Raw genomic sequence first — 19,142 nt, forward strand, 5'->3', positions numbered from 1 at the left:
TGTAGAAGCCTTTTCATTACTTGATCTGGATACTCGCCACAGCGCACTGAAGGGAGCTCCTGGATTCACAACACAGAGAACCGTTGTCCATTTCTGCCAGCAGCTCATTCCAGCTGACAGCAAAGCCCACCTCAGGCACTGAGCTCACTCTGCACTCCTGTGGACATCTGTGTTCTGAACTCTGCTGGAAAATCACCATCACAACTGTGACCAGCCCTCCGACAGGGCACGGCCTGAGCAACACTCAGAACCATGTAGGTTGGAAAAGATCTGTAAGATCAACCATCATCGCAGAGGCTCAGTAGAAATTTTTGTCGTCTTCACTCTTCAGTTTCCTGCTCCTCAGCATTATTCTTCACTATTAAAAACATGGAGATTTTTCTTCACACGCTATTTAATACGTATTTGGTTAGGTTGCTACATACACCTTGCTGCTCCTTGCTCTTTAGAAAGGAGAGAAGGAGAGCAGAGCCAAAGCTGTGGCTGTCTTCCACAAATGCTACCTAACTGTTCATTACTTCTCAAAGCAAGTCTGATTACAGGCATTACTGTAACTCACAGCAACTTCCTCAATTACTTATCCATCTTTGCTACACATCTTAAACACAGCACGGAGCTGAAAACGAGGTGTTTAGCACCAGTTCATCAGCAGGCTTAGAAGTCAGCACATGTCCCTTTTCCACTGGCCAAACTCCTCCAATCAGCCTGGTTCAGTGAAAGGAACAGAAAACATGGAGCTGAACTGAAGCACTGCATCAATGGGTTGAGAAAGCCTCAACCCATGCCTTCACTTAGGGAAATGTCTGCATGAAACAGGAAGAAAAATTCTACAGGAGAGTGTTTACTGCAGCAGAAGCCTACGTAAGTCACACCACCACACAGGAGTACTCAGTTTACTGTTCTACTAAGAACTTCTACATAGTTGCCATATTGTTCAGAAGGTATCATCAGTTCCTGCAAGCCCAACTGCATACAGCTCAAGAAAAAAAGAACCCTAATAGCTTTCCCTAACTTAAAATTGTTATTTGATATTTTTAAAGTACCTTTCAGGGCTAGAGACAAGTGATATATCATGCTTTGAAATGGATACAATTCTCAACACGACACATTCCCCTTCAAGGACATAAAACACCAGATTTTAAATTTAAAACAGATTTATGTCTTGAAAAGTTGCCTCTAGAAGAAGATTAAATTTGGTCCTTCTGCAAGAACAACACTGCAGATGGAAGGAGGAGCTCACATTGCAGGGAAGAAAGGCAACGCATCTAAGATTTTAAGGTAGCTAACTTTTCAGAGAGTTCAATTACTAGAATAAATCCTCACCGTGATCAGGTGAAATCAGCCAGGGAAAAGAATCATTGGCACCTGATATGCTTTCTGTTTTATCCACCTGAAGGGGTGGGAAATGAAAATTTCTCATTTGGAAGCAGTTTTCCCCAGGAAAAGGAAAGGCAGCCCAGAGGAACATTGGGCAGCAGATCAGGAACGCTGCATTTCTGTTCCTAGTTTTGTCACTGTACTGAAAAACCATTTTATCTTTCTGTATCATGTTATAATAAGCAAACAAATAGTTCCCCCTTCTGTGGTAAAATGCTCTGAACTCTCCTGATTCTCTTACTAATACAATGATCATTTTGACTCCGCAGTTCCCAACTCTCTACAAAGGGACAACTATCTGACAACTATACTTTTGGTATAAACTCCCACGAGTTAATTTTATGGTAACTTTTTCAGACCATCTCGCTGCCTCTGACGAGCCCAAGCTATGGGTTGATCTAACTAGCAGGTTTGTGATTTACAAATCAAGACAGTTACTTGCCCACCTGTCCCAAACATGTAAAAAGGGCTTAAGAGCTAAGTTACATTCTGAGTTCCTGATGATGAAAATAGATGCAGTGCATATCAGATACTCCACCCCCCTTCAAGTATGCCAGTCCTAATTTCCACAGACCCATTATCCTAAACGCATAGCTAAGAAGCTCTCACAATAAACCGAAGGAAGAAATGTAAAGTTAAGATTTAATTCAGCTTTGCCCCAATTTGCTCTAAACTCACTTATATACACACACACCATTTTTCAGTGTTTAGATAAAGCAAGTGTCAATTGCTTGTTAATAGGTTACTCATCTTTATGAGGAGATCCTTGAGGACCAAAACGAAAGCACTTTACTGGGGTGGGGTATGGGATGGGGAGAGCAGGGAGGAGGTGGCCAGAATACACATACTGAAAACTCAAACCTTCAGTAAGCAACCTGCTGCAGTTCTCACATCACAGGCACTGCAATTCTGCTTACATTACCATCAAAATTCGCTTCACTTTAGCAGGAACTCCCAAAGCATTTCAAAACAACGTTGCACAGTGAACACACTGGAGTTAACTTGCTTGCGAATGGCATTTCACACATTTTTAGAAGTTAACCTTCATTAAATGGTTTTAATCAAGATGGAAAAAGAAGAATATTTTCTTCAAGTGTCATTTTAAACTTTTATCCCTGTATTATCTTCTGAACGCTGTAGCAATGGAAAGTACTTATCTCACGTCTCCCTTACAGCACAGAGACTGCTCTTTCATTATCAGTTTTTAAGAAGCTGTAAACTTATCTCAGCTGCTGGAATTCTTCACCAGGAATAAAAAAAAAGAAATCAGTAATGATGTACATATCATCTGCCTCTGGGAAAATAAAAGCTGCCAGTGATATGCTGGGAAAGATCTCCTTAGACTCCTTTCATACAGACTTGCAGCATTTTTATTGTAACCATGCAGTGTAATTTCAAATAACACTCTACAGCAAGCTCCTAAAATACATCTCCACTCTGAACAACAACTAAGAATGCTATTGTGGGTCCCGTGTCTACAGCTGCTTGCTTATTATGTCATATTTGCAGAGCTTTCAAGAAAAAAAAAAAGATAGCATTTCCTCCCCCCACTACTCAGACTTACAAATTCAGTCTAGACTTTCGATAACAAGCTCAGTATAACAGCTGAACTTGCTCTCCCTCACAATTTTAACTGCACAAATACAGTTGGAAAGGTATATTTTGGGGTCTTCATGATATCACACCAGAGGATAATACACAGGACAGGACTCCTACACTCCAGGAGGCAGAGCATGGCTGCGTGTGCTTTGGATGCACAGGGGACAGACACGTCTACACTGCACCACTGCTCTTACTGAGCAATGCACCGCACTTCGCTTCTGTGCCTTCACCTCTCCAACCAGAAGATGAAGACTGTAATACTGACCTCCTCCACAGAGCACTGTAAATTCTACCTTTCAGCCAGGAGGGAGCAAACTGGAATTACAGCCTTGCTGTTAGAGCTGTCTATCTATTAGGTCACTATAACCATATTTAATAAATACAGTAAGTAAAAACAAAGCAAAGAAGAAAAACACAGGTAGGAATGATCTGAGAAAAAGCTGAACCAGGTATACACCCTCTCAGCTAAAAGTCTGCCAGTCTAACCAAACTGTTGCGACACGAGGATAGACAGATGGATTACAAGGTAAGCATAGGTCTAGAAGCACTGCCAGCTCTAAGGGCTGGATTATAGCATAAAGCCCAACTCGCAGACACAACAGGCATCCCTCAGGGCACTGTCTTCATTCACACTGAGCTACCAAAGCAGAAGGCACCACAGGCAGGTCTGTAGCTGACACTGAGCCAGACACTGAGCAGTCCGTCCACCAAAAGGCAAGGCTGCGCTCAGAGGGGCCTCAGCAAGCTGGAGAACGGAGTGGGCAAGAATTGCATCTGTCTTTACATTTAAAAAGTCCTCTGCTTAAGACAAAATAACCCCTTGCTGCAGTACAGGCTGGGACTGATTGGCTACAGAACAGCTTGCAGAAAAGGAACTAGAGGTCCCCACAGACAAGCTGAGCAGGAGTCAGCAGCATGCTCCTGCATCAAGAAAGGCTAAGCACATACTGAGCTGTATCAGCAGAAACTCTGCCAGTAGTTAGGGAGAGTGATTATTTCCCTTTATTCAGTAATTATGAGGCAGCATCTGGAGGGCTGCATTTCAGGTCTAGGTCCTTAAGAGAGACAGACATCAATACCCTGGAGTACCTACAGTGACCAAGACGGTCGCAGGGCTGCAGCTCTGTATGTATGACAGGAGGGTGAGAGCTCAGCTTGTGCAGCCTAGAGAATGCTTTTGGCAAGGACATCTAACACTGTCTTAACCACCTATGATGATGCACAAAGAAGGCGCCAGATTCTTCTTGGACATGCACAGTGACAGAACAAAAGGCAAATGATGCAAGGAATGCAAGGAAAAAGAAAAGGTTTACCATGACGTTCAAAAAGAGTAGGACTGTGATTAGAGGTAACAAAAGCTCTACTTGAGTAAGGCTTCAGCAATCTACTGATGACATGAGTGGAGAACTGAATTGAAAAGGCTCCCTCCAATCTAAATTATTCTGATTCTACATGGGACACAGGCTTCTAGATTGTCTCTGTATTTTGCCAGCTTCAAATACACTGCCTATGTAAACATTCCCCTGCATGCATATCCCACCTTCCCTGTGTCTGCATGCTAGGAAGCTGGCAGAAAATTCTCTCTTCTCTTCCCTTCCATACTACAACCCTCTGAATGTTTTGGTAAAAGGGATTCTTGCAATGAACAATTTTTATTTTTTTTTTAAGTTTACTTGGTTTTTTTCAGTTTTTTTTTTTTTTGACACTGCCCTCTGGTCCTTGATATTGCTCCTCAAGCAGCACTCACAGCTCCTGCTCATGCTCCCATCTTCTCCAGTTGCAGCAGCAAGAAAAGTGACTCTTTTACAGCTCCACAGGGAGGGCTGCCAACAGTATCAGCAAAAAACAAGGACTGGAGCACTCTCTTGTTTCATTACTGAATGACTATGAGAAACAGCTGAGACAATGAAGTCATTGGTTCAAGGACTGAGGAATGAACATAGTAGCAACCAATACTTGAGTTTCTCTGCCACATTAAGAGCCCAGTGTCCGAGTGAAAAAACGCAAAAACTAATAAATACTATACTGAAAGTTTACAAAAATATTTTTCAGCTGAAGAAGTGTTATCTGAATAAGTGCTGAACATAATTATTGGCAATGAACGGGGTACTCCAGATGTGATAAGAATGCAGTGATTTGGGAGTCCCTAAGAAACAACAGCACAGATGCAGCCCATCTGTTGCATTCCCTAGAAGACTGATCCTTTTAGGACCAGAAATTTTCATACAGAAAATTCAACTTAGACTCTGCAGAAGTTATTGGCACTCACATGGGAAACCGAAACCTTCAACTGCAGATACACACAGAATAGAATGTTCTCTGATTCCAGGTACCAACTGAGACACTTCAGCTGAAAACTCCAGATGTTTCTTTACAATAAGACTTCTTCAGTAATAACTTACAATTATTTTTACATTTTTTTCCCCCGGTTTCCTGAAGAAGGATGGTCCATCAGTAATTCCTATGGAAAATGGAAAGAAGAAATATTCTCAGTGTAGACCGTTCAGTTCTTTTGCCCCAGAGGAAAAGTCACAGAAAGAAAAAAAAAAGGCTTTTACAGCCTAACAACCTTTGGAGCTGAATAGGCAGAACTTCATTACTCTGAGGCTACAGCTTCATTAGGGAGAGAAACAAAAAGTGTGCTGCTAACACATGCTAGCTAGAAGGGGACAAAGTCCTTGCAAGACAAGGACGCAGTGCTACTTTCTCACAGAGCAGCAAGTTCAGGTAACCTCTCACATTTTCTGCAGCCTAACCTGAATCACCAGCTCTTTGTTTATCCTACAGTCGTGCCACACATTACGTTACCTGAAATGACAATAAGAACTCTGTTTCCCCGTGGAAACTCTAAGACTAAAAGGCTCTCTGAGTACAATAAAAAGTTAAAAGGACCAATTAGACCGGGGAAAAAAATAAATCATAGAAACACACAAACCACCAAAAAGCTACAGAACCGATAAGGAGAGAAAATCCCCCAACACAAAGACAGAGGCAATGTTAGGAGTTCAGTATTTTCATGTCATAGACTTACGCATTTCAGTTAGGACACATCATGTTGCTGAATGAGCATTTTTACTGCGTAATTTTCTCATCACATTAGAAAGACTACAGAATTTGTGAAATAAGTTAGATGTGATTCTTTGCCAGGCTTTGTTGTTGTTTTTTCCCCAACCTATGTAGCTAAGAGATCTTTCTCTTCTTTCAAAACTTGCTTTCCATCATTAGCAGTTCACGTGCAGTAGCATACACACATTTACAGTTCCTCCCTGCTTACCAATACAAAAGTAATCCTAAGAGAACTGATTTCTACTTCGTGTCTAAGCACAGGACTTTATACTTGGCACACAAGCTGTTCCACCACTGAAGAAATAGTTATACATCTCCATTTAAAAATACCGATTAGCAAATCTCATAGCACTTTACCAACACATGCAGTCAAAACATTACTGAGACTACTGCATTTCTCCTAAGTGGAAGGATGTTGAAAACATAAATGATTCACTTACAGCTGATCTAAAGAAAAGAGCTCTGCAATTTATGTTTTATTGTCAAATGTTTAAAGGATCAAATCTAAATAAAATACACAATACACAAACTTCAAAGCACACATTATCTTCAACATCTTATTTCCAATTAGCAAGTCAAAATAAAGAAGGCGTGGGGAACATTTGGCTTCAAAAGCAGAGCTCTGGAAGAAATCATGATTTTGGTTGTTTCAAGTCTCATTTAAAACTCCTGTTTTCCTCAAACTGCTGAAACTGGATAATATGGGAAAATGATTCTCTCTCTCTCTCAAAGGAGGGAAAACGGCAGACACACCACCACGTGATTGAGCATTATACATCAGTCATGCTTACAACAACGCTGAGCCAATCCGCCAGTTCAACTTAAAAAGACCTTTCCTTTTGCCTTTGAGGAAGGATATGGACAACATGGACTGGCCATAAAGGCAGGCTAACAGTGAGGAGGTAAGAAAAGGCTCAGCTCAAAATTTCACTCGCATATTACACAATGCTAATATACACATATGCTAAAATACAATCAAAGATTGTACAATTTCTGTATAGCAAGACTACATCATGCAAACAAAATCCTGGTGGCAAACATCTGAAGAAATAAGAAGACAGCTCTTAAAAAGCATTCTTACTACTTTTTAAAAGGCTTATACTTTATTCAGATGTAAGAAATTCTCAAGACTATTACCAAGAAACAAGGAAAGGCCAATATGAAAATGACTTGTTTTTCCAAAACAAATGTGCAAGGTGATATTGCTTCTCTGATACACCTTCACTTTATTCTTAAACATCAAAAAACATAAAGAAAACCACGTAAGACTTAAGAGTGTGATGGAAGTGGGCACGGTTTTAGAAGACCTCAGCTGAAGTAGTATTTGCAGATGGCAAACACAGAAGTGCTTATTGGTCTCAATTCAGTGGGTTTTATTTACTCTATTTGGCATTACCAATCTTAATTAAACTATTTAAGAATATGAAATTGTCTTCTAAGGCATCATTCTTACTGCATTAAAATGCAAATATAGAATCTTCAAAATGATTTGAATGGAAGAGAGCGTTTAATTTTCTAAATGACTTCTGAAGTATTAAAATGCAGAAATCATTAGCAGTGGCTACAACCAGGAATATATTTTTCAGTGAGTGCAACAAAAGCATCAACAGTGATTGACTGGCTTTCCTGCCAGGGTTAATTTGAACAAAGAGTCAGGTAACTTTTATTTTTCTTTCAAAGGAGGAGAGGGTGGGGGCACACAGAATGAACAGAAGCATCTCCCTCACAGGCCACCCCACAAGCAGCATATCCTCTGACAAAAGCAAGAATGTGCTATACAATGACCAGCCATACCACGCTGCTTTTTATTTAGCTGCTGTTTGCAACTTATAAGCTCCCACCAGGTTCAAAACATTACTCAGTTATAATGCTGCTTTTGCTGACATAAGCACCAAAATTCAGATGCAGAGAGAAACTTCTGAATTAAGCAGAGCCAACCTAATCATTTCCTCTTTTAAACAGCCTTTAAGATGATTGTTAAATATTTATTTCACAACCACACAAGGATAACTGAAGGTCAAAGACATCAGAGGTGCAATTCCGTTCCTTATCATCCCTTCTTTGTATTTGTTTCACTTGCAGGAGGCCTTTCTGCCATCACATTTCCCTCCCCTCATTCATCACCCCGTCTATCGCAGGCCTCCATTTACCTCCTCAGATCCTGTCTCTGCTGCTGTTTCAATGCCTCACCCCCAATCCATGCTGCTGGTAATTTAGGGCTGCCCCTCATATTTTCACCTCGTTGCTGTCACTGCCTTCACAGCTTCCCTGTGTTCCACCTTCTCTTTCTTTCCTCATTTCATCTCTATCACAGGAACGTCTCACCAACTCAAAAACTCCAAACTGGAACTCAATTAGTAGGGCTGCAGAACATGCAATGAATTTCAACAGTCCGTTACTGCATACATTAAAAAAATCTGGTACAGATTCTTCTGCTGCAAGTATTTCTGTTACACAGGGCCCGACACGGTGAGAGCACGGGGCTGCCAAACAATGAGCATTTGTTCTACCTGCCCATAACGCGATTCAAACCCACAGCAACAAAGGCTTCGGTGGATCTAATCCAGAAATTTACAGAATAATGCTTGTTCCTTCCAAAGAGGGACCGCAACGGTAGATTTTGCCCCAGCACAGGCAGGTGTGACAGGCAAAGGCCTCCAAAATTAAACCACTCCAAGGTGCAAAAGCTCTACTGTAATTAAAAGCCGTGCTTCCCAGCAGTCACATCCATCAACGTTATTTTGAGAAAGAACTGCTCAGAGAGAGACATGAAACACTTTGTTCTAAAGCAAAAGTATTAGTAATTCTGCAGTCAGATTTCAGAAAAGGATTATTTTGACCTTTACTGTTCAAAATTTTACTTGAATGGGGAAAACAGAAAAGGCAAAGCTATGAAAAACCACCCAATCTGTAATCTTTATGGGCCATCTTGTGACCCTGCCCCCTCCCCAATCTTTGCAGAGGCTTTGTTTAAAGCTGCATTACAGAACAGTTGACAATCTGAGCCACCTGCTGGGTGCCAGAACCCAGAGGGAAAAAAGTTGGTCACTAACACACAGAAGCGGTGAGAATTTCGACATTGAATTTGATGGGGCAGAATCAGGTCTCCTCCATGCCAGCACCAGAGGTCAAATACTTCTCTATCCCAAATTAGTAACAAGTTAATAAAAAAGCAGATTTTCAGAGTGTGCAGTTCTTAAACAAAAGATTAGCCTCAACACACACAGACAGGCAAAATTACAGTCCTCCTGCTTCTTTTGGATGATATATTTAGAAATCCTATTAGCTGGAGAGATCAACATTCTTATCTGAATTTCCAGGATGCTGTAACATGCAAAATTAGAGCAGCTCTCTTAAGTGGGTCAATTATCACTACTGCACTTACAGCAGCTTTTCCCCTCCCTCCCTGCAGCATCCATAACGGGCATTTAGCACAAGAATTTAAACGGCAAGATGTTGGCTTGACACACTCCACAACGTGAAGTTTCCCTTCTACATGATTTTCAAAATCCTACAGTAACAAAGAAAATCATCCAAGTACAGAATCTCTGCATTAAAATTATGGTCTACCCCTGGAAAGCTACCATGACTTTCAGAGACTGGGCACTCTGCACAATAATTCCATTCAGCAGCTGCACTCAGTATTTTCCTGCCACATCTGAGTCATGCACAAGTGAGGTTTTTGGCTTTTTTTCCCCCAAGGGACAAGAGAAGAACCTGAGGGCACTATGCCCCTGGGGCTGAGCCGTTTTGCCAGTCCAAAAGGCTTCAGGTCATTTTCTTCTTAAGAGGGAATTCCCATTAAAAGACACTGCAAGAAATCAGATTCAAGTGGAACAACTTAAGTGTTACATGCAAGCACCCATTTTCATTCTAGATACTACAAAGACATCCATGGGGACTGACAGGTATGGCACAAGACATAAGGGAATCATGGGATTTTCTGTTAAGCTCTACACATCATTTTATGAATTCAGATTCATGGCAAGCAAAACCAGAGAGAACAAGCCTGCATGCTGCGTCAGCGAGCACGTGGAAAGTTTGCCCATTTTTCCCATCAGCAGAAAACATGAAACATCTCATTCCCTCAGCAGTGTGCTTACATCTCTCTTCGTGGCAAAAAAGCAGAACTCTCAAGTGAAAAATCTTATGATTCTTTTTCACTACATGGAAAAGGAGACTGGATACGTTAGCTTCATGTCACGAGCCCAGCTCTGGAAACCCAGCAGTCCCAACTCTAGAAGAAAGGGTTGGAAACGTTGGAACACAGGGAGGTACAGAAACTACATTTCTGTGAATGTCCCTGACTGTCTTCCTCCTTACATCTTTAGCACTTCTTCCTGTGGTATCAATAAGAATGAACATACAAGCCACACACCACAAAATATACTAGCTCCTTGAAAGAAGACGCAAGTAAAATGAGGCAACTTATCTGCAACATACTAAGGAAGCAGGTTGTCATTAATAGGGTGAAACCTCCCAAATTGAAATCCAGCCATACAAAAGCCTGCCGATTTTTAAGTTTCATTCTGAAGTGAAAAAAGGTTCCAATCCAAGCATCTTCTCGATAACTAAGACAGTGGTGCCTTTTATAACAAAATAATAATAATCTGGTGAAATGAAGCAATTTGCTTTGGTAAATATTACATGCATTTTAACTATATCATTTTAAATCAGTTTTTAATATCTTATGCCCTTGTCAAACTCAGTATTTGAAAAAAAAAAAAAACAAACACCATTTTGAAAGCAACCATACTTAATTAAAAGGTCAGTGACTAAAAAGACAGCCAAAAGAGAAATATAAATCATGTTTATTAACTTCCCTAACTAGAGCTCTAAAATTTTGATTAAAGTCTAATTTCAAAAGTTAACTTTTTAATTGGGTACACTATGGCCTGCTGGCTCCAGGAAGTTTTAGCAGAGGTCGAACGATTGCTGGAGATCTAATTTTTCATTTCTATTGAAGAAGGAAGTCTTGCCCTTTTCCTTGCAAAGACAGACCTTGAAGTGTTAGCAGGGGAACAAAGAATGTATCCATCAAAGGCCTTCATCATGAGGTTACAAAGCCTCACAAGATGGTATGGAAGCCAACAAAACACGATACCACTCCAAAGAAAATTAGCTGAACATCTCACAAAGTCCAAAAAGTGAGAAAGGTTCACTGACTGGTGCCTAATCCAAGATTGAGGAGATCAGTTCCATCTCAGATTTTCTGGGTGACTTAGAATGAGCCACTTGCTTCAGTTCCGCAATTGGAAAATGAAGATAAATGCTCTCAGCTTCCCTTACTGTGACATGAAAATAAACACATGAAACAGGGAGACATTCAAACAGCTTGGCGATAGAGTGCAAGTACTGCAGACAAATAGGAAATAACCAAGTAGTGCCCCACGCAGAGAGGAGATGCTCCACAATCCCTCCTAAAACAAAAAAGGAACAGAGGAAGAAGGGAAGGAAGAGCACCTGGCACTTTCTGACTCAATGCAAGTTTACACTCGAGAAAGCAAGGCACCAAACTTTCTCCCCTCTCCTTCTGCTCCCAACACTCACATTTAACAGGTTGTTTTGCTTCAACATTTAGCAGGAAGGCTCTTTTACAAACAACTCGGAGAAGAGGCCCCACTTGGCTGCCCTGCACTGACCTGGAGGAACTCATCCCATTTCTTTGAGTACAAAATTCTGCTAAAGCCACCTGCAAAACGTGGACATGGAGCTGAGAAGGCTGCCCAGGAGAAAGAAAAACCTGCCCTGAACTTACCTCCGTGGGCAAACTCTGGGATATTTACACAAGATAGCTGGCGAGGGAACTTTGTAAGGACTCTTCTCATGTGGAAAAGCTTTTATTTACTAAAGTTTCATATAATAGGATTTGGTTTACAACTGAGGGAGCATTTTCCAAAGAGCTTCAAAGGGGGAGGAGGGATAAGGTGGTGGTGCTGAGAGAGATAAAAGACTTTTACCATGTAAAATATTACTGATAAAAGGCCCAGGTGGTAGCAGTGGAAAGCATTACAAACAAAATCGTGGACAGTCATACAGTTTCTATCGCAGCTGCGTATAGCAAAAAAAGGACCGCAAACAGAATGAAACATTCCCTGATGAAAACGAACTGATAGTGCACCTGGACAGCCCCCTCCAGCCTGCATTGTTCCCAGTGACCCCGGAGCCCTGCAGCCCAGCCCATAAGTCACCCACAGCCCGGCCTGGCACTTCCCAGCTTCTCCCTCCCGGAAACAGCAGGGCCAGCTAAAGAGCCCTTTGTTTCCATTTAAACATATGTAAGGGTGGAAAAGCTGTTCAAAACATTAAAGAGAAACAACCAAGGACTGTTGCTATTCCAAGAAATGAATTACAAGCTGGAGGCCACAGTGCCCTGAGCGCTCGCAGTGCCAGCTGCAGTCAGATGGCCTGGAAGTGCTCAGAGCTGCTCAGACCATGGGAGGCACCCGGCTTCCTGGTGCTTCAAAACCACCATCTCCTTCATACTGATGGTTTTTTGCATTATAGCTTTGCTTCTGACACTGAAAATACAAAAATGCTTTATGAAGAGAATAATAAAGTTTTTGTAGGTAGCTCGTCAAAAGGGTGAAGCTCCTCCCAAATCCTGCCTGTAGCTAATAAGCCATCTTCCTTTAGAACATTAACACTGACAAGTAACATAAACAACGTAAATGAAAAGCCATGTCAAAGTTACTGCATTGTGGGTTTCTGTGTCAAACAAGATAATGAAAGCCATAAACTGATGTAACATGAATTCAGGTTGCAGATAAAGGATTAAGCTTTCCAAAGAATTATAAATAAAAGATGTCACTGAGTATTTTTTTTTTTTTTTAAATCTGAAGTTTATAACTTAGAGGGAACTAAACACTTAGTTGTATTACATAATTTGCATTTTTGTATTAATTAAATGGCACACAGGAACCGCAAAGAACTTATTGTTTGTCTCTTCAGGCTGAGGGTGTTCAGGCATAATTCAGAATGCAGCAGCAGACTTGGCTAGAATTCTCCTCACATTTTCACAGAGGCTGGCTGGCGACACGTACATTACAAAAAAAGAAGAATAAGCAGATATCCACGTAAGATAAATACATTCCATTCCCTCAAACTGCGCTCAATGCAGACAATTAAATCCTGTTTTCCCTCTCCAAATGCTTCCCACTCCTTTTATTCTGACACTGCCAAGCACACACCACCATTTTTTGCCTCTTCAGCCCAACCACACCTAGCCATCCTTGCCCAGGCCACGTACACATTTCGCTCCTTCTACCACACTATTTTTTAAGAAATGCACTGTTTTCCATTTCAAAGACTAACCTGTTAGTCTTAGTGAGAGAAAACTAAGAACCTAGTTTAGTGAAAACTATTGGTGATAGGTGGGGGGATGGTTGGACTGGATGATCTTGTAGGTCTTTTCCAACCTTGGTGATTCTGTTCCCATCTAATCTCTCTTGCCCCCCATGATTGCCAAGTCACTCCACTGATTCACTTGGGCCACCCGAAACCAAGGCATTATCTCTATGTTTTGAATATGCTTTTTGCATCTTCTTTTATTTCATCTCTTCCCTCTAAAACAGACAATGAAAGTATTGAGTTTTCTTTTCCCTCTCAAATAGTTTTTCCTTCTTCCAAGTAACTTCTTCGTAAGAGTTCTACACCCAACACAATGACAACAAATGTATAAAGCACTGTAAATCTCTTTAGCAGTATTACATAAATCTTGAAGTTTTTAAAATATTGTATGTACTTCATACGTTGTATTTCTTCTTTCCATACCATCCTTTACTCAATTCTGCAGAAGACCAAGTCCAATTGCGGGCTTACTATCTGGATTGTGCATCTTCATGCCTGCTAAACCACCTCATCACTTCGCCATTCTCTACATATGCTTTTGATTTCTCTGGATTCAAAGGCTTTAGGATCAGTTCTGCCCCTATAGCACATTTGTACATTGCCAAATCAAGGCTGAAAATAAATACAACACGCCGACAGTGATCACTGTAATTAATCTGCAGAGACCTTAATATATTTTAATTTCAAAGGTAAGTAATATGCACCTGTCTCTCTCAGGTTTTCAAGTTTCTAATGAAAGAGTAAGATATCAGAAAAAGCAACTTACAGTTCAATGTTAAGAATCTCTAATTTAAGGTTTGATTTTTAATCTACACTGGTATTAAGTGCTTAAAAACAAAAACAAGAAAAACAAACCAGCAGAACGCAGGCAGAGCCAGAACTCACTCTCTCAAAGTAACGCACTTACATTTTTTTTTTAACATCAGTTACAAAATGAGATTCCTGATTTTTTAAGAAAATCAGCTTCAACAGAAGTGAACCATACAGTCATGCACTACCACATTCTGAATCCCAGGTGACACAGTAACCATGTACGTGGAGAAGGAGTTCTCTGTGATATTAATACAGAAAACAGAGGCCATCCATGCAGTCTCATTCATACCATGCTTCTAGTATTTCATATGTAAGGTAAGACACAGGAAATGATCTCCATTTAATGAAAAAGGTGGAAAAACGAATCAGGTTATTTATGAAGTGTCAACCAGACCAGTACGTCTTGCACGTAACTCAGATACATACTGAAGTACTTTAAAGAAGGATATTATGTCAAACAAACAAAGAATTTTTGTTAGAAGAATAAGCCACATTTACATCACTCAAAACAGCTCACACTATTTCAAACGCTTTTTTTTTTTTTTAATTTATTCTTTCCATCACTATCAGTGAGGAAAAGTGGACTTGCATATTAAGGCTAGGCTATGCTTAGCTATATCAGATAATGACTATAAATAAATTGCTTTTAAAATGTGACATAGGCATAAAAAATATTGACTATGCTTGCAATTCAGTGCTATTTTTACGGTAACTGTTGACTTATGCCACTCGAAGTTTGCACAAAGACTATATATTAGAAGAAACTAATGTAATAGATAACTCTTGCTTTTAATTTCATGATAGGTGCAAAAATTAAAAAAATACAATACATACGCATTTATGTAATGACCACAACATTACCAAAAATCAGTAATTTTAAAATACTGGATGTAGTTTTCAAAACTAAAAAAATCTCATATCTTAAAAGAAAACCTAAATTCCTCAACTGATAAAAAAAACATGAAAATAAACAATATGAAGGGAGAAAAATATCAAATAGAAAACTGATGGCATACACAAACTGCTTTAAAGCAGAAAAGGACAGTTAAAATAGTACAGAAGTATTGCTTGTATTCTCTTTAGTTTGTGCTACTTATCTCCAAATTCTAGTAACTGCAACAGAATGTTAAAAAAAGCATATTTAAAACAAATAAATTTGGATACCCATCAATATTTAGAGGTTACAAACATTTTAAAGATGTACAGAACAAAAATAGGAATGTGTAGAGTAGGAGTACTCACTTGCAACTGTAACCTGTGTCCCATTCTGCCTTCAGCCATGGATTCCCTGCACAATCTTTAATTAAGTTTCCTAGTTTATCAAATGCATTTTTCCTCAAAACTCAAGCAGTGGTGATATTGTCATTCCCACATTACAAGTACAAACATTAGAAGAAGGAAATTCAAGTATTGCCATAGAAAATTCAGAGGAACTGAGATCTGGCTTTTAATGCTCAACGTGCAAGAGGCAAACAAACAATCCCTAGCAAAGCACAGGAAAAGTACAGTTTCACTAGAAGAAAATTCTGAGAAACAAGAAGTTATTGAGGGAACGCAGAGAGAAATTGATGGATCCAAGAAAACACTACTAAGTATTTAGAACAGGAAAACTTTTATGTGTACCACAGGAAAAACATCCCATTCGTTTCATTACGCAAAACCAACAGTAACAAACTTCAGTTCTAAACACTTACCTTTTCCAACTTAGAAAAAAAGATCTAGGTGGAACAGTCAGCTTGCTAAAGTCTGGTTTTTACTGTTCAACAGTGAATGTTCTCTCCTACCACACAGGCATTCTATGTAGGGTACCAAGTGATAACTTTCAAATTGCACAACTGTGAAAGGATACGAGGAGTTCCTTCTGTCCTGCACACCAGGTAGAGACACGCAGCAATTACGTGCGTCATCTTCCTCCCCCGGGTTAGATGCTTGCTTACAGCCATCTTGAAAAAATTGAAGGCAGTATCCAGACAATGTTGATTGAGTTGAAGCTGGTTTCCTAAGTGGTGAATCTGACGTTTTCCTAGAAAAATTAACAAGGAAAAAATTCTTAACAACTTCACAGTCACTTTTTGGGGATGGAGGAAGTTGAAGACAAAACCAAGAGAGCGGATTTTGGATTTCTCTGTGTTAAATAGAGAAGTTAGAATGCAGCAATCACTTACGTTCCTGGAAGTAGTATCATTTCTTAGGACAAAAAAAAAAAAGCCTAATTTTGGACTCCTATAACTGAAATGCGTTCTACCAGTTAGCCCTGGAAAATGAAAGCTCCAAGATCCTCTGTATGGGGCTGCTGAATCACGGCCTGAACCTTTGATTGATCACCTGAGGCGAGCAATGAGTCAGCCATGGGAGCACAGGTGAAGGCAATTCATCTGTGCTGCAGGAAGAGGTGGAGCCTGGCTCCACCTCTCCTAGACCCATTTAAGAGCTGACTGCCAGTAGGGAAGGATCTCTCTGGAGATCCGCTCCATCAGGAGTTCATCTCGCGAGCCCAGGGCAGGGTGAGTGACTTTCTCTTATTTCTCCAATATAAATTATATTAGCCAAGCTCCTGGATGTATATCTATACCATCTGTATATCCATTGATTAAACATCCTCCAAGACAGAATCCAAAACATTGCTGAGACTACTCAGATAAAAGATTACACACCCCTCCCCAAACATAGTTTGAAAGTTAGCACTATGGAGATGAGCTTCTGAAAACTTCAGATCACTGCACATTTGACATTAATGTACAAACAAATGAGACATTCTGCTTCATCCCTTCAGGAACTGATGAAGTTTGCAGTTCCTCTGACCACAGCCTGAGTCTGTAAGGAAAGGAGCTGCTCTGAGAGCTTGTCTGTGATTACAGAGATAGGGAGGCACTTCCTTCCTCCGAACACTTTCGCAGCAGAGCCTTCATTTAAGGCTTGGCTGCCAGAGTGCAGAGATTCGTTTGTGGCTTCAGGAAAACAAATGTGCTTTCACCCTTAAACAAAATAATGAAAAAAAGTGCTTCAGATGATTCATAGCAGGAAGTGGTACAGCTGCTAAGACAGATGTGGAAGGCAAAGTCTCGTCCATTCTCACAACTCCAACTACTGAAAAGTACGTCGAACAGACAGCTTAAAAAGAAGATGGGGGAAGTCATGAGGAAAACAGTACTGAAGTTAGGCAGCATTAGGGGTCAGACAGCACATCAAGAGAAATCCTTTAATTCAATGTGTTGGACAGATGTTTCCAGCACGTGTATGCACAGGAAACACTCATCTGCTCCTTTCAGAGATGTTACGAGCAGCTTTGCTGAAGCTGGCACAAAGCCGGCCCTGTGCCTCCACCACCTTTCCTACGGAGAAAAACTGCACGATGCTCACCCAAGTAACACCCACAAACACTGCGCTTCTTAATTTTATGCAAATTCCCCTATAATCATCATAATAACACAGTGAAACATTTAACCTCTGAACAACCTTCTGCTAAAGTGCCGTTTCAATTTGGTTTTAATAAAGAACGACTTCAGAAATCCAACCTGGATCAGCAAAACTCCAGACAAACAGAATCTACAAGAAAGCTGCAGCTTCTGCTCTCAGCACACAGAACAATTAATATAATCGTCAGAGAGATCTCCTCTAAGTCACTTTGAGCAACCAAGTATAACCCATTTGGAAAAAGAAGTAGTGACAGGAAGGGTATGTCACCTTCCACAGGAGGCGATGGCACAGTAAGCTACTCAAGAGTAATCCAAAGCCCATCAGGTGAGCAGTTTTTCCACTAACATCAGCAAACACTGAACTGGGGCTCTGATGTCATAGTGTCAAAAAAAAAGTAAATAAAGTAAAATGTGTATAACGCTTGAGGAAAAAGCTTTCACAAAAGCATAAAAGCAGGAGCTTCTATGTGAATGATGAGCCACTTGCACTCCTGAATGTTTCTTGGGCTAACAGCAGAACTGGTAAGCAGAGCCAGCTCCACAATAGTATGCCCCACAAGGGAGTGGGTCCAACAATGCAATCACTGAGCAAGAAACGATGAGCAAGCTTGCCATGTCATCACTAGAACAGCAGCAGTTGATGCAGTCCTGGGCACACACCAGACAAGAATCCAGGTGAGCTGCTAACACACAGCATCTACAAGGTTTTCATCCCAGCCATTCATACAGCATTCCTTCTCCTAGGAACTCCATTCTCACACAGGGAGAGCTTCACACCTTGTAAGGCACTCCAGAAATGAAGAACATACCAGAGGAGAAAAGAACAACATTGAGAAAAATGTTTGAAATTGAAGTTTTTGCTTAAGCAATCTTTCCCACTAACCGGTCCCATCTCCAAGCTATCATTAATATTCTCCAAGTAGTTAACCTTTTCTCATAATTTCAAATGTTGAAGTATAATTCATCGTAATTCATCCTAAGTAAATAGTACGCTTGTTCGAGTAATACAGGTTTTTTCAGCTGAGCTTTTCATCCAGCATCAATATTTTAAATGCAATTACTTTAGGGGTGGCAAGTTATTGTCTACTGACAAATACCAAGGAGAGCAGAGAGCCCAGAATGCTACTCATCCACTTAGGAAATATTATTTCATTAAGTGTTTTATTTGACCTTCAGCAGACCACTGAATGCTTTAACTCTGTGTGCTGGTTGTTTCTGAAGCTGCTCTGCAGCATTAAGGCAGTCATACAGTTTAAGCAAAAATAAACCAACTGTGATAATGCCACTGATCTCCAAATGAACAACATAGAACAAAAAGTGTCTTAGAAGTGATGTGTATCGCTATGACTAACTTGGTTTTGTCCTTATCTGTTACAGGAGAGGGAGAAGGTACTATTTATAGCATCAAAGATAAATATTTACATGCTGTAACCAGTCTCCTATTTATCAAGGAACGATCAAAAGATACACTGTGTTTTCTCCCCCCCCCCCCTACCCTTTAATTCAACAAACTAACTT

At 40.4% G+C, this 19,142-nt stretch overlaps 1 protein-coding gene across 3 annotated transcripts in view; it reads right to left on the reverse strand.

Moving 5' to 3' along the window:
- The window catches only part of BRF1 (BRF1 RNA polymerase III transcription initiation factor subunit), a 162,522-nt gene that overhangs the window by 103,504 nt on the left and 39,876 nt on the right, over positions 1 to 19,142 (reverse strand). For all 3 annotated transcript variants that reach the window (XM_031553710.1, XM_010712005.2, XM_019615934.2), the window contains exon 3: positions 16,058 to 16,231. In XM_031553710.1, coding sequence (XP_031409570.1) covers positions 16,058 to 16,151 — 94 coding nt within the window. In that variant the 5' untranslated portion in view covers positions 16,152 to 16,231. The remainder of the gene's footprint in view (positions 1 to 16,057; positions 16,232 to 19,142) is intronic.

The sequence above is a fragment of the Meleagris gallopavo genome, chromosome 5 (genome assembly GCF_000146605.3).
Source record: "Meleagris gallopavo isolate NT-WF06-2002-E0010 breed Aviagen turkey brand Nicholas breeding stock chromosome 5, Turkey_5.1, whole genome shotgun sequence".
NCBI lineage: Eukaryota > Metazoa > Chordata > Aves > Galliformes > Phasianidae > Meleagris > Meleagris gallopavo.